Below are 13963 nucleotides of genomic sequence, written 5' to 3'. Positions count from 1 at the left end.
CACAGCCCCTAACCATCCCCTGCCCACACCTTGAGCTCGCCGCCTGCCCGCACACAGCCCCTAGCTCCCCACTCCCTGCACCCTGAGCTCCCCCCTGTCTTCACTCAGCCCCTAGCCCCCCATACCCTCAGCTCCCTCCTGCCTGCATGGAGCTCTCCCCCCCCCCCCCCGCACCCTGACCTGTTTTCAAGCTCTTTGAGCTGAGTCCCCCCACAACCCAGAGAGGCTGGGTGACCTGCTGAGGTGAGTCGGGGGGCAGGGGTGGTGCTCCCTTCCTGGTCCCTGCCACCCGACGCCTGTGCCCAAGGGTCCCCCCCGCCCGGGCCCTGGAGTTTTTCATAGCATGTAGAGGGGGGCTCCGAAAGAAAGAGGCTGAGAACCCCAGCAAGAGGGTGAACCGGCCTTTTCCTGCCCTAGCAACAGAGAGTTTATCTGGCGCCCCACGCCAGTGTTGGCACCCCCCCCCCCGTTAAAGCGACAGTCACACGCTCACATGGCCTGGAACGGGGGGGGCAGGCTTAGGCCTGCGGTTTGAGGTGGGGGTCCCCAGGTAGTTCTAACAAGGCAGCGTTCACACCCGGCTCTGTTCCATTTGGATCTTTCCCCATTTCGTACGGCAAAGGCCAGTCACCAAAGACACACAACGGCAGTTCCCCACGCCCGCCCGCTCCCTCCAGCCTGGCTGGGAACCAGGAGCACAGGGCGCCACGGCTAGACCACGGCACGCCAGCCGCAGTTAAACAGCAGGGGGTGCTCTCATGCCACCAGTCAATGAGGGGTGCAGTCCTCTAGGGGTGCTGCTTCGCCAAGCCAGAGGGAAAAGGGTGGGGGGAACTGCCCCTCTCAATTTAACCCCTGCACGTCCCGTTTAAAGTTCAGCCCGGGCTTCACGCTTCGTTGCGCAGCTGGGAAGGCGGCGAGAGGCCCCCCCCAAAAGCCTGCGCTCCCCGGCACCAGTCACTGCCGCGCTCTACACCAGCCGGGATACTGGGCTGACTGGGCACCAGTTGTGCTGGGCACTGCACAAACCGACAACAGAGCGACAGACCCTGTCTGCAAAGGGTTCACTCACCGCAGGAGCCGGGGGCGTCGTCGTGGTTCCCTCCCCGTAGGGTGTGTCCCCCCGACGACGGTCGTTCCGGTACCGTGGTGGCCTCTCTTCCCGCCGGCCAGGTGATGACATTGGTCTGCCCCTTTCGGGGTAACCAAGTTCAACAAACAAAAGTCCGACAAGTAATTCCTAGGCGTCGTGTCTGGTCTCCGGCCTGCACTCTGGGCTCACGCCTCTTTGGGCAGTGGCTGGTAGGGAAGCCAGGCCCTCCCTCTACGCAGGCTTCCAGCCCAGGGAGCCTATAACCAACAGCCACCGTCTGCCCCATCCCTGTCCTTGCTGCTGTTTCCCTGGGCTCCTTCCTACCCAGCCTCCCTTCCCCACAACTTCTCGGGGTTGGCCCTTCTTCCAGGGCTAGATTCAGAGTTTCCTCACCCCTGGGTTTCCTCCTCACCACTTCTCTGTTCCCAGATAGTAGCTGCAGACACCCCCCTTCATAGCTCCCTTCAGCTACAAACTTCTCCTTGGACAAGCCAGGCTGTTTCTGCCCAGCTGGGCCTCATGATCAATTGAGCCTGGATCTGCCGCCAGGTGCAGCCCGCTAACAGAATTGGCCTCACAGCCACATTTAACCCACGCATAGCCTGCGTCGGGTACCACCATCCCACCAACACACAGAGCGGGCAGCGTTAAGTGCTGCTCCCCTTCAGCATAGCACTACCGCTAGGCAGTGGTTTGCAAGGATTTAATATTACGATGACATTTGTTTTATAGGAAAAAAAAATGATGGATCTTTTGCCATTTTTCCAACCAGCTTGGCATATCGCTGCCTCTCTCTGCCGCCGTTTGCCCACCTGTACAATGAGGGATAATACGCACACATCTGAGGCTAGTAACATTTTGAGGATTAAGAGCATGGTAAACACGTCTATCGTTCTTTACAGATTGATTAGTTTGTACTTTTATTATTTGATTCTATTTTTGAATTGACAAATTCTAATTTTCTCAGCAGTGGTTTGACTGTTTCCAAAGCCATATTGGCTACAGATGTTCCTATTATCCAGAAGGCAGTGCTAAATGCGCCCCTTAAACCGCTTTGGAAGTTGACGTATGGATAAGTACTGGGCTGCTGGCCTGGCTTCTTTCACTGACACTGCAGTCTCTCTCGCTCTCACACACACTCAAACACACAGTGTAAAAGAAAAATGAAACTTGGCCACCAAACGCCTTTTTTAGGGTTTTATCCACAAATGAAGTTCTTTGTTTTGCCTTTTTCAAGCATATGTTTCCTTCTTCAGACCAGATTTTTTTTTTTTAAACTGCAATCTAGATTTACAATATATACAATCTAGACAGTAAGGGATAATCAGCACATCTTGCAGATTTACCTATGTACAGTCTTTGGAGCAAGAATTCTTTTATTAAAAAAACTCTTTTCAAAAAGTCTTTACAATAGAACCACGGTGCAATACATCAGTCATCTTCGGAGGCAACTGGGATTCTGAGATCGCTCGCGCTCCAAAGACCAGTGAGCATGACAGAGTTTAGAGTTGACCGATACTGTACAGTAAATATTTCAATGTTCCGCCCCCAGGGGGTCAGGTCTAGACACACAGGCATCACCCATCCCAAGTTCGGGAACAGCTCCACCAGACCCAGGGAGGACCACACTGTGGTACATGGGGTATGGTACATGGGGCTCGGAGAGCAGGGGCAGAAGTCGTCTATCATGATTTCCTTCTACATCTCCCTCTCCCCTTCCACACCTCCCTCCACCTAAAAAACCTATGAAATGCCAAAAGCTTTGGAAACCCAGCAGCAGGGGCCTGCGCTTTCGGAGCAGGGGCACATGGGTTCCACCACTGCCATCACCACGAGGTACCAAGCAGCCATGGCGCAGGGCACCGAGACACCAGGGACAAGTCCGAAGAGGCAGCTGAGAAATCTCCCGCCACCCTTCAGAGCTTGACAAAGGGAGCTGGCGGGGCTCCCATTCCTTGCCTGCCTGAGCATGGCATTCAGCAGCACTGTGCAGTACCCAGCAGTGGGTGTACTGTAGGAAGGAGAGTGGGGATGCTCTGCTGAGACCACAAGCCCTGTGGGACGGGGACCATTCTCATACGTGTCCACACAGCGCCCGCTGTGCTGGAGGGGTACGGGCCCTGCAGAGGGCAGCTACAGCCATTGGGCTACCGTAGTCACCCTGCAGCCATTCCACGGTGAAGGGAGGGCGGAGCTCTTCTCCCCACCTAGCAATTCCCAGCGCCCAGCCCCATTTTCACCCTGGTCCCTGCATCAGCCCCCACCTACCCCTTCTTGTCCCCAGTACACCCAGCGCTCAGCCACCTCCTCTGCGTTGGCCCCCTGGACAGGGGCTCTTGGAGCAGGAGCCCATGGGTGGGGTTCCGGACGAGGCGGGGGCAGGACACACACAATACCCTGGGCATCCAGCACTGCACCCATTGGACAGGCTGGGCTTCCAGGCAGGGATTTCATGGCTTCTCTCAGCAGGCGATAGCCGGCTGCTGCGAGTCCTGAGAACCAAGCAGCCCTGGGACATGTATGTATACATACACACCCCCCTACAGCAGGGGCAACTGGGACAGACAGACAGACACACACACACACACACACCCTCCAGCAGGGGGCAGCAGGGATGGACACAACACACACACACGCTCCTTCCCTAGCCATGCCCCCTAGTGGTACAAGCCATGTGACACATGCCCAACTGTGCTACAAGGGAGAAGGGGTGCAGTGGCAGGAAGAGCTTTGGGCCCTAATCCAGCACTTGCTAAATCAACGGGAGTCCATGAGTGCGGTTAGATGGTTAGTGATGAAGTCAAAACCCTACAGACCACCCGAGGGACAAAGCTGCTACCCCAAGCCTGTGCCACTATGGAGGATAAGAGGGGGCTGGGTACTTGCTCTGTATTGGAGCTGGGTTAGGAGGGAGCATCCCCAAAGGTCACTCCCCCTTCAGGCAAAGCAGAAGGATGATACAGTTTCAACCCCACTGCTCCTTACCCACCCCACAGGGCAGTTCAATGAAAACAACATTACTTCTCGGATAAATAATCATTTAAATTAGTTCGTTAAATTAACTAGCATTGAGCCACAGCACTGCCTGCTCAGGAGACTCATTTCTGCTCTGTCCCACCAAGTCCAAGCCCCTTTGGGTCAACACCTTGAAGAAGAACATTTCCCCCTATTCTCCCCCACCCCAAAGAGAGATCTGGGCTTTCGCAGCATGCCTGCCCCCAACCCCGCCTCAGGATCTAAAAGACCAGCTCCCAGAAAACGTGTGCCCAGAGCCCGATAGTTGGCAATCTCGGCAGAGAGGAGACAGCTTGGAGGGCGGGCTATGGAGACTCACCTCCTGTCTGAGCCCTGCAAGTTTAGGGCTAAGACACGTTGGCTGGGAGCAGGGTGCAGTCCAACAGCCTGTGTGGTACCCAATGGGTGGTGGGTGTCATAGGCCAACGGAAGCTAAGCCTCCCCTAACCCAGGCCATGGCCCTGCCCACGCTCTGCCCCATGGGCGGCGCTCCCCCTCTCCCCGAAGCCGACGGGGGCTCAGCTTGGGCCGGTGAGTCAGGGCGGGTCGGCTGAGGCTCCTCCGGCTGTGGTTGGGGAGGGGCACGCTTGGGGCTCCAGTGGGCTAGGAGGGGAGCAGGGGGAGGCATAGCCTCCCTGAAGGGGGCGTTCACCCACCGTCCATGGTGGTACCTGTTTTGTGGATAAACTGAGTGCTGCATTCCCCAGGCTGTCGGTCTGGCCCCTTTTCAAAAGGAAAAGGAAACCCTATTTATTCCTACTTCACATCCTTGAGTGCGGCCGAGCGGAGGGCGTCCCCCATCCGATCTCAGCCCCACAGTGGAGGCGGCCCTGGGGACAGCTCATTCCTGGAGCAGCCACGATTCCTCCTCCAAACCAGGGGTCACCTTAGCTCCCCATGCTAGGCCCCCTTACAGAACAGAATTCAAACTCCTTTCCTTCACTGCCCGAGGGCTGCTGGGGGTGAAGCAGGCAGCTGTGCTCTGTCAGCGAAGAATAATTTAATGCTCCCACCACTCTGCCTCTCTGCCCCCACTTTGATCGCCACCTCCCCATTCCCACTGGGAAGCAGCATTGGGGGGGAAGGAGGGTCAGACTAAAACCCCATCAGCAAAATACTGCACGGTTCCCCTCCCCCCCAAATAAACATTTAAAAAAGGACACCATTACAACTTTCACCTACAGCAGCATTCCCACGCACTACACCCCCAGAGACAGCCCCCCACCCTGGGAGGGGGGCTGGTGTGGGGGGGGTCAAACCAGTCCAGCTGCCTCATTCGGACTGAGAGCAAACTGATCTGGCGAGCAGTTGACAATTCTTCACCTGTCCAGCGTTCAGTTCAACAGAGCGGCAAACAGCCCCAGTCCCCTACACAGAGCGGGCAGGCCGAAGAGGGGTGTGCAGCAGCAAGCCATGAGGGCCCATCCCACGGGGGCACCCTCTGCGCTGCCCTAAAAGTCGGCAAGTCAGCGATGGCTTGGCCGCAAAGGGATCCAGCCACCCCACAACTGTAAGGATTTCGGATGCTCTGCTTCTGAGCCTTGACACGACGTGGCCGAAAGCCAAGTCAGCCTGGCCAAGGGGGACTCTGCAGCCCTCTCCCCCTCTGCCCACTTTCTCCAGGACCAGCGCTGTCCCCAGCAGCCAGCCCTCACCACGAGCAAGGGGCCCATTCGGGGCCCTGTGGCGAAGCAGCGGTATCTCCGGCCCGGTGGATGTTGAGACACGCTGGGCGACAGGCAGCCAAGGCGAAGGCCAAGGCAATGCGGGGAAATTCCAGTCCACATCCCATCAGAAGTGCGTAAGGTTCTTGACGATGCCTAATTCAAGCATCCTTTTTATTGCTAATGCCTCGTGCGAGACATTGTGCTCCGATGCCTGCGAAACAGACAAAAGAGAGCTCATCAGATGCTGCTCCACCCGGCCCTGTTGCGGTTCGCCCTTTGTGATACTCAGGGGGGTGGGGGGGAGCTGCAGCTTTAAAAAGGGACTGTCATTGTTTTAAGAGTTTAGTATTTAATGCCTACAACCGCAAAGTAGCATTTCAGGAATCCACAGAATAAGCCACTCGGCCTCACTGAACCCACTGATAAAATGGGTCCGTTGGTAATTAGCCACCTTGGAGATAAGAAAGCTTGGAAGCTTGGTCAGCAAGAAAAGGGATTGTTCATTTTGCATTGATTCAACAGTGAAACAGGCTGGTGTCTCCTCCTTTATCTACTAAGCTGCTCACAGACTAAATTCTGGGCTGGGGAAATCTTTGCTGTTGTATTTACAACCCCACGAATTCTATCAGGTTGGCAGTGTTTGCAGAGGTTAGTCCCACCGGGAAAGGGGTAAGTGGATTTGGCTGACTCCCTGAGGCAGATAACTCCTATCTAGAGGGGGTAGTAAGGGAGCTCTCTCAGGATGAAGGATCTAGGGTGTGAGCTGAGCAGCCCTGAAGGAGGAGCCCTAGGAGCAGCCCAGTGTGGAGAGATGTTTTGAGCTGAGCTGTGTATTAGGTCATTGCTAATGTCTGTGCTCATCAAGCCAAAGGAAGGAGGCAAGTTTGCACTTTACGCAGCACAGGGACTGTGTGCAAAAACACTTGCTCCGAGGCTTTTACACAGACTTGTTCTGAGAATTTGTGTTTTATGTAACACGTGCCAGCTGGGGAACGATGTGGGCTTTCTTGTCTGTGCCACAGGAAACTCACGTCCAATAACTCACCACTGAGATTCAGCCTGGCTTCACGTTGCACTTGTGCTTTAGATCAGTGGTTCTCAACCTTTATGGGCTCAGGACCCATCTGTAAATGTTTATGGCCTGTCACGAGCCAGTAAATAGTCTGGGGGTGGAGGCCCTGAGCTGGTTTTGGTCAGGTCCTGCCCCGCACTCACCCCACAGTGGCAGCTCCTGCATCTCCTGTGCTGTGGGGCTGGCTGGGCTTGGCTCTCCCCTCTGGGTGCTGCAACCTGTGGGGTTGCAACGCTGCTCTGGTTTGGCCCCATCTCCCTGACTGGACCAAATTCGTGCAAGTGGAGTTGTGACCCGGTTCAAGGGGTCGCAGTGCCACTCACTCAGTTTTGGCCTACCTGGGCTCCCATCATCATGACGGCTGGGCCAAACCTGAGTGGTGCTGGGACCCCAGAGGCTGCAGTGCCTGGAGTGAAGAGGTGAGACCAGCCAGCCCCGTGGGACAGGACACGTGATCCTTTGAAACATTCTGGTGACCCAATTTTGGGTCCTGACCCATGGGTTGAGAAACCCTGCTTTAGATGACACCATCTCTCTGGTGTCACTGGCAATTTATTAATTGTATTGCAGTAGCATCTCAGAGCACCAGTCATGGACCTAGACCCCAGTGTGCAAGGCGCTGTACAGACAGAATGAAAAGATGGTTCTTGTCCCAAGGATATGGCAAGCTAGGTGTTCTGCTGTCTGTACAGGGCCTAACACATGGCAGGCCCTGATCTTTGCTTACTGTTCCTAGACACTAGCATAATAGAGATAGTGCTACTACCTAGAGTATTTCCTAGGTATCCCCTCTACTTACTCTGGGGAATACTCCAAATGCCAAGGGAATGGAAGAGTTTTTATGGATCATCACTGTCATATGCACCACTGCTCTCTTCTGGATGGAATGCATCAAAGCTATTTATGGGTATGACCATGGATAGTGCCCACAGCATATGGAGGGACGGTGTAACCCCTAGTTCTATTACATACCGAATCCAGACAGCTTACCGCTTATACGTTAATAACACAGTTTCCTCTGGTGACGTTTGTAAAGCCCAGAGATTCACACAGGAAAGTAACAGCAAACCATGATCACCACCAGAGGGGAAAGAGTGCGGTCACTTACGGCCATTGATTTAAGTGTGATTTGCTCGTAGTAGTGTATAGTCTGTTTCTTATTGGCAGAATTGGGGTACCCAAAGCCTGCGATATGTACCAGGTCACAGAAGTGCAATGCCAAGGTGATGGCTAATAATCCTGTCGTTGGTTTCTAGAGGGAGAGAGATGAAAGAGAGAGTCAGAAGGGCTCAGGGTGATAAAAAAACCCATACATGCTGGGTTCAGTTCAGAGTGGTTTTCTCCTCCCTTCTCTCTTTGGGGTCAGGTCCTGTGTATAACACCGAGGCTTAGTATGCGCGATCGTCAGAGCCGTGTGAACACTGGGTCTAGGCTCACCGATGACCATGGTGCCTTGTGATACATGGACGCAATTTGTCATATACGCGTGACTTAGAATGAAGGTTCCCCCCTTAGGAAGGGCAGCTTCTAGCTATAGGGCTGCCGCCATTACAAAGTGGGACTCAGTTTTGTCCTGCATATAATCACCACCTGCCTCGTGGGGTACATGATACATGAAGGGGGGGAGACTAGCTCCCTTTGATGGACACCCAGCCAGCCAGTTATCTGTAAAATCCCTCTTGGTCAGTTCTCTGCTTGCTTTACCCGTAAAGGGTTAAAAGGTCCCTCAGGTAAAGAAAAGGGAGCAGGCATCTGACCAAAAGAGCCCATAGGAAGGTAGAACTTTTTAAAATTGGGAAAGAAACTTTCCCTTTGTCTGTTGTTCTCTGGGCTGCAGGGACAGGGAGCAGTAATGCTGCAACCAGCTTTAAGTCAGGTATGGTTATAGATTATCAATTCATACCTCAAACCTACTTATCTGGAGCCTCAGATATGTAAGTAAATTAAGGGAATGTCTAGGAAGACGCAATTAGGGTTATTTATTTTATTTTTTATTGGCTTGTGGATCCCCTCTGATGCTTTTGTTTGCTTATAACCTTTAAGCTGAAGCCCCAAGAAAGCTATTTTGGGTGCTTGATTTTTGGAATTGCTCTTTTAAAATCTAGCAAGAGTCTACGTTCCAGATGTATTGTCTTTCTTTTTGTTTTTAATACAATTTACCTTTTTTAAGAACAGAATTGAATTTTTGGTGTCCTGAGAGGTTTGCGCATGTGTTGGTTGATTAGCTGGTAGCCACAGCTAATTTCCTTTGTTTTCTTTCTCAGCTCTCCCTGGAGGGGTGAAAGGGCTTGAGGGTACCCCACAGGGGGGAATTCCCAAGTGCTCCTTCCTGGGTTCAAAGGGGTTTTTGGGGTTTTTTTGCATTTGGGTGGTGACAGCGTTTACCCAAGCCAAGGTCAGAGAGAAGCTGTAACCTTGGGAGTGTAATACAAGCCTGGAGTGGCAAGTATTCATTTTAAAAATCCTTGCAGGCCCCCACTTTTGCACTCAGTGTGACAGAGTGGGGATTCAGCCTTGACAGGGTATAAAACATCTGGACTAGACAAGAGAGGGAATATTGGGTCATGAACTCCAAGACACACATGGATTTTCCAAGTAGCTCCTTGAAAAATCTCCCAATGGGGAGAGCCCCCATGATGGTGTGCCAGGTTGTTAGGATCTGCCATAGATCAAGGCACTGAGAATGGATAGTTGAAGGAAAGCTTATTGCCCATGACTGCAATGCACAGATATCCAAACAGCACTGCTTAAACTCCCAAAGTCCTGTCCCAGCATGCACCAGGCTCAGTGTGAATCTGGGACAAAAATTCTCTTCTTTAGCTGATCCAAAGCCCCAATAAGGAACCTGGAGGGGTGAAGCCTGGGACATTATACCCTCTCCTCCCAAAGTAGCACATGCTGGACGAAATGTGGAGGACAATGGAGACGCTTGCATGGAAATCCATTTATGGGAACAAGGAGAAAGTCATACAAACAGTTTCTCTGGGCGTGGCAACACTAAAGTAGAGCGCACACCTTCCTTCAAACAGCCAGCTGCTCTGGAAGGAGCTTCTCCCCCGGCTAAGTTGGTCGGAGCCATGCTGAGCTGGTCTCAGCTGGAAATGATCTTCCCCTAGCCAAGCTGGTCTGGGGATCTCTCTTTGCAGATCCTTTAGTAAGTTACTTCTACCCTGACCTATAAGATTTCCATGCTTGGGACATTTCCCTCTGCTTGACATGGCTGGGAGGATGTGAGCCTTGATGGAGAGAGACCAGAGAACAGAAGAACAACTTATTGCCCCCTCAGCCAACTTCTATTTGCTTCCAGGGAGAGGAAGATATTCCTCTCTGGCTGTGGCAGCCCCCCATCCCCGAATGACGCTGTTCCATTTGGACATCTGCTTACTCCGATCCCCCCTCATCGCTAGATTTAGAGTCCCTGCAGCTCTGCACAGGTTTACTCACGCCTCGGTTATACGCTCTTCCACACGTAGAATTCAGCAACATCAACACGAGGTCAATGTATGCCAAAGATTTGCTCCTTGGAAGCAGCTATTTTGAAAAGGGCGTGGGGGCTGTGGGGGATAGTCAATGAACACGAGCTCCCTGTGTGATGCTGTGGCCCAAAGGCCTAATGCGATCTTTGGAAATATAAACGGGGGCATATTGAATAGGAGGGGTTCTATTACCTCTCTGTTTGGCATTGGTGCGACTGCTACTGGAATACTGGGTCCAGTTCTGGTGTCCACCATTCAACAAGGATGCTGATAAATTGGAGAGGGGTCTGAGAAGAGCCATGGGAAGGATTCAAGGATTGGAAAACCTGCCTTCTAGCGAAACACTCAAGCAGCTCAAATGCTTTCGTTTATCAAAGATAAGGTTAAAAGGTGACTCGAGCACGGTCTGCAACTACCTACGTGGGAAACAGAAATTTGAGAAGAGCAGGCTCTTCACTCTAGCAGACAAAGGTCTCCAGTGGCTGGAAGTTGAAGTTAGACAAATGAAGGCTAGAAATAAGGCAGAGGTTTTTCACACTAAAGGTAATTAAGCATTGGAACAACTGTGGTGGAGTCTCCATCAGGGTACATTTTTAAATCAAGATTGGATGTTTTTCTAGACAATCTGCTGTAGTTCAAACAGCAATGAATTTAGGGCAGTTCTTTGTCCCGGCCTATGCAGGAGGTCAGACTCGATGATCACAGTGGAACCTTTCTAGCCTTACAGTCTATGAAGCTATACGATTATTTGTGAAACACTGACTGGCTCTGGGACATTTAACCCTCTGAACCTCAGTTTCTCGAGCTATAAACGAGGACCCCATCAGATTTCTTGCAGGTCTGGGGGGGCATTTGCTAGTCAATCATTCCCAAGTGTTTTGGAGATGCAAAATGTACGGCATCACAGTGCCACTACGGGAAAGGATGAGAAGAGAATTCCACTCTGAACTCCGCAGACCTTCGCAACTTCCGCCAAATGTCATGGGTTTGTCTGATTTCTCACAAGTGATGGACAACAAGGAAAATCTTTTCAGCTAACACACACACACACCCTAATAATTAGGCTGCACTGGCCAAACAAACAATAGAAGGATTCAGTGCAGAAAGATCTTCATCCTTGTGCAGAAGCCGCTTGCTAGCTTCTCCCTCCAGAAGAGCAGCTCCTCTGCTTTAGACTCCAGCCACAATCAGTTCCCAACCATGGCCAACTTTCCCCCCAACAAAGCAGTGTGCATATAATCTCAAGGATGCAGGGAAACAGAGGTGAGTGGGTTGCCAGCATCTCCCCCGACCCAGGAGGCCCTGTACTGCGGGTGGATGGATCACCTAGCATTTTATCTACAAAGCACCGTAAGAATCACCCAAGTGGCCTTCACCTTGGTCTCCTCCTGCCTTGGAAAGGGCAGTAATTTTCCAAGCCATGTGGACCCAGCCCTGGGCTACTCAACAAGTTGATGGGGCACAATGGGGAAAAAGGAGGGGGGGCAGTGCAGCGGAATGGCACCATGTCCCCTTAGCGAGTTTCAGTCGGGTCTGCCCTGTGATTTAGATCCAGGGCACCACAAGTCTGCCTTGCTCTCTCTGCCCCCAGCACACCGGCTCCCTTACCTGTTTAATCTTCCGCGGCTGCTTCATGGAAAGATTAAGCAATTTGGCAGCAGTAATTTCCATAAAGTAAGGGTTCAGAATGCGCACTTGCTCAGGATTGGCGTCCCAGATTAAAGGGGGCTGCTTCCAGAACCCCTTGCGAACCTGGAAAAGGACAACAGGAAAGTCAGGGGCTATTCTTTCCCCACTAGGGCTGCCCCAGCCTTGCACCCAGCGGCGAGAGCGAAACAAGGCAGAGGAGAGGCCAGACGTGGCCCCCTGCTCTCCCTGCGGCACTTACTCGCTTCTTGTCATTGAGGATCGTCTCCAGCCACTGGAAATCCATGGGTTTAAAGGGCACCAGCACCAGCAGAGTATCCGGGTTGTTTTCCCGCCTGGGGTTGAAGTGTGCGGACTCTGGGTAAAACAGCCGCATGGTGGTTTTGGAGCCCACGTCCACCTCGTACCCATGAACCGGCGCGTTGTTCAACCTGTGGGGAGGGAGCGCAAGATGAGGAAGGGGATATTTCACACGCGTCCCACTTTCCCCATGACCTGTCCCATTAGCACCTGGCTTCCCGTCCCCAGCAGAGACCCCTTCAGGGATTCGAGCCACCTGCTCGCCACACTTTGACATGATAGATGTTAGGTTAGGGGACAGGATCCTTCAGGAATGAATTCCCCTGGGAAGTAAGGCCCATCCCAAAGCCCCCACCTCCCACTTGGGTGCCAGACGCATTGCTTTGACCTGCCTTCCCTAACAGATCCTGCTGAACGTGAGTGTATATTTCCATAAAACCACCCAAACCCAACCCCTCTCCTGCCAACACATCTCTCCCTGGGACAGGATGAGAGAGCAAACACAGGATAGATGTTAGTCACGTTGCTTAATGCATGATTGCAAGGTGCTCACACACTACAGTGACAAGCGTGGCAGAAGGGCCTGAAAAAAGTAGAATTTCCAGGTTGGACTAACCTGGATCTCCCACATCCCTTGTGTAAATCTGTGCATTTCCGTTCAGATCAGAGCTGAGGAATTGGCCTAAGGAGTCTGAGTACTTGCTTCTCACTGGTGCTGGCAATTCCAGCTCCCAGGAAAGCGCAGCAGCCTGCTTCTCTGTCAGCTTGCCACATGGGCTACTGGGGAGCCCTGCCATCTGGACTGCTCTGGCACCGGGGATCGCAGACTTCCAGGGTCCAAATCGCCAAGGCATCCCTACCACATGGTCTGCCTGGGTCCACATCTCCAGAGCATCCCCACTACATGGGCTGCCCCAGGGACCCCAGATTTCCAGGGCCAGTGTCTCAAAGGCAGCCCTGTTATGTCAGAGCTTCCAGGCTGCCTCCCATGGAGCCAGGAGCCTGCGGGCTCTCCAGGCTTCCAAGCTCTCTGCTGTGGTGCCAGGAACCTGGCACTCTTGAAAGCCCTGACTCTAACTGGAGCTTGGCTCCGAGATCCTCAGCCTGGAGTCTGGAAATGCTGGGGTCTCTCAGGGTGACTGCCATCAAGCTGATAGCCTGGAGGTCCTGGAACAGGCTGCCCCATATGAGCTGCCCAGGGACCCTGGATTTCCAGGTTCTGCAGCTCAAAGGGTAGCCCCAGGGCCAGGGACCCCAGAGCTCTCAGAGTCCCGGGCCAGCTGCTAACAGCCACAGTGAAACTGGTATGAACATTTGGGAAATGCCATGGGTCCATGCTTCTGCACTGAATCTTTGTTCAGGATTTCCCGTTCACCAACCATTCTGATAACATTTGATTCTGATTCAGAATTCAATCAAATGGCAAAATGTCTTGGCCAGCTCTCGTCCGGGCTAGCCCTGCTCCCTGGCTCTGCCTTCTTTCATGCACTCCAACGTGAAGTCAAAGGAAAAGGGAAAGATACGAGTCTCACACGCCGCATCAATTCTGATCTCTCAACACGAAAAGAATGCATTCCGTTTTCCTCCATCCCATTAACGTAGCATGGATCCCAGAGCGTTTATCTCAGTCTGTCCCCAGGTATCTGCAAACATATTCCACTGTGTCCAAACAGATGTGATGGGTCCTTGTGGG

The 13963-nt window shown here is 52.9% G+C and overlaps 1 protein-coding gene across 7 annotated transcripts in view; it reads right to left on the bottom strand.

Annotated features, from left to right (window-relative positions):
• Window positions 1-2275: 2275 nt before the first annotated feature.
• Window positions 2276-13963, bottom strand: part of ST3GAL4 (ST3 beta-galactoside alpha-2,3-sialyltransferase 4) — a 187693-nt gene continuing 176005 nt past the window's right edge. For all 7 annotated transcript variants that reach the window (XM_073321127.2, XM_073321125.2, XM_073321130.2 and 4 more), the window contains 4 exons: window positions 12212-12401; window positions 11932-12075; window positions 7956-8099; window positions 2276-5986 (listed from right to left, as the gene is read on the bottom strand). In XM_073321127.2, the coding sequence (XP_073177228.1) occupies window positions 5900-5986; window positions 7956-8099; window positions 11932-12075; window positions 12212-12401 (565 nt within the window). In that variant the 3' untranslated portion in view covers window positions 2276-5899. The remainder of the gene's footprint in view (window positions 5987-7955; window positions 8100-11931; window positions 12076-12211; window positions 12402-13963) is intronic.

Source organism: Lepidochelys kempii, chromosome 22, assembly GCF_965140285.1.
Source record: "Lepidochelys kempii isolate rLepKem1 chromosome 22, rLepKem1.hap1, whole genome shotgun sequence".
Taxonomy (NCBI): Eukaryota; Metazoa; Chordata; order Testudines; family Cheloniidae; genus Lepidochelys; species Lepidochelys kempii.
This window is presented reverse-complemented; position numbering and strand designations above follow the sequence as displayed.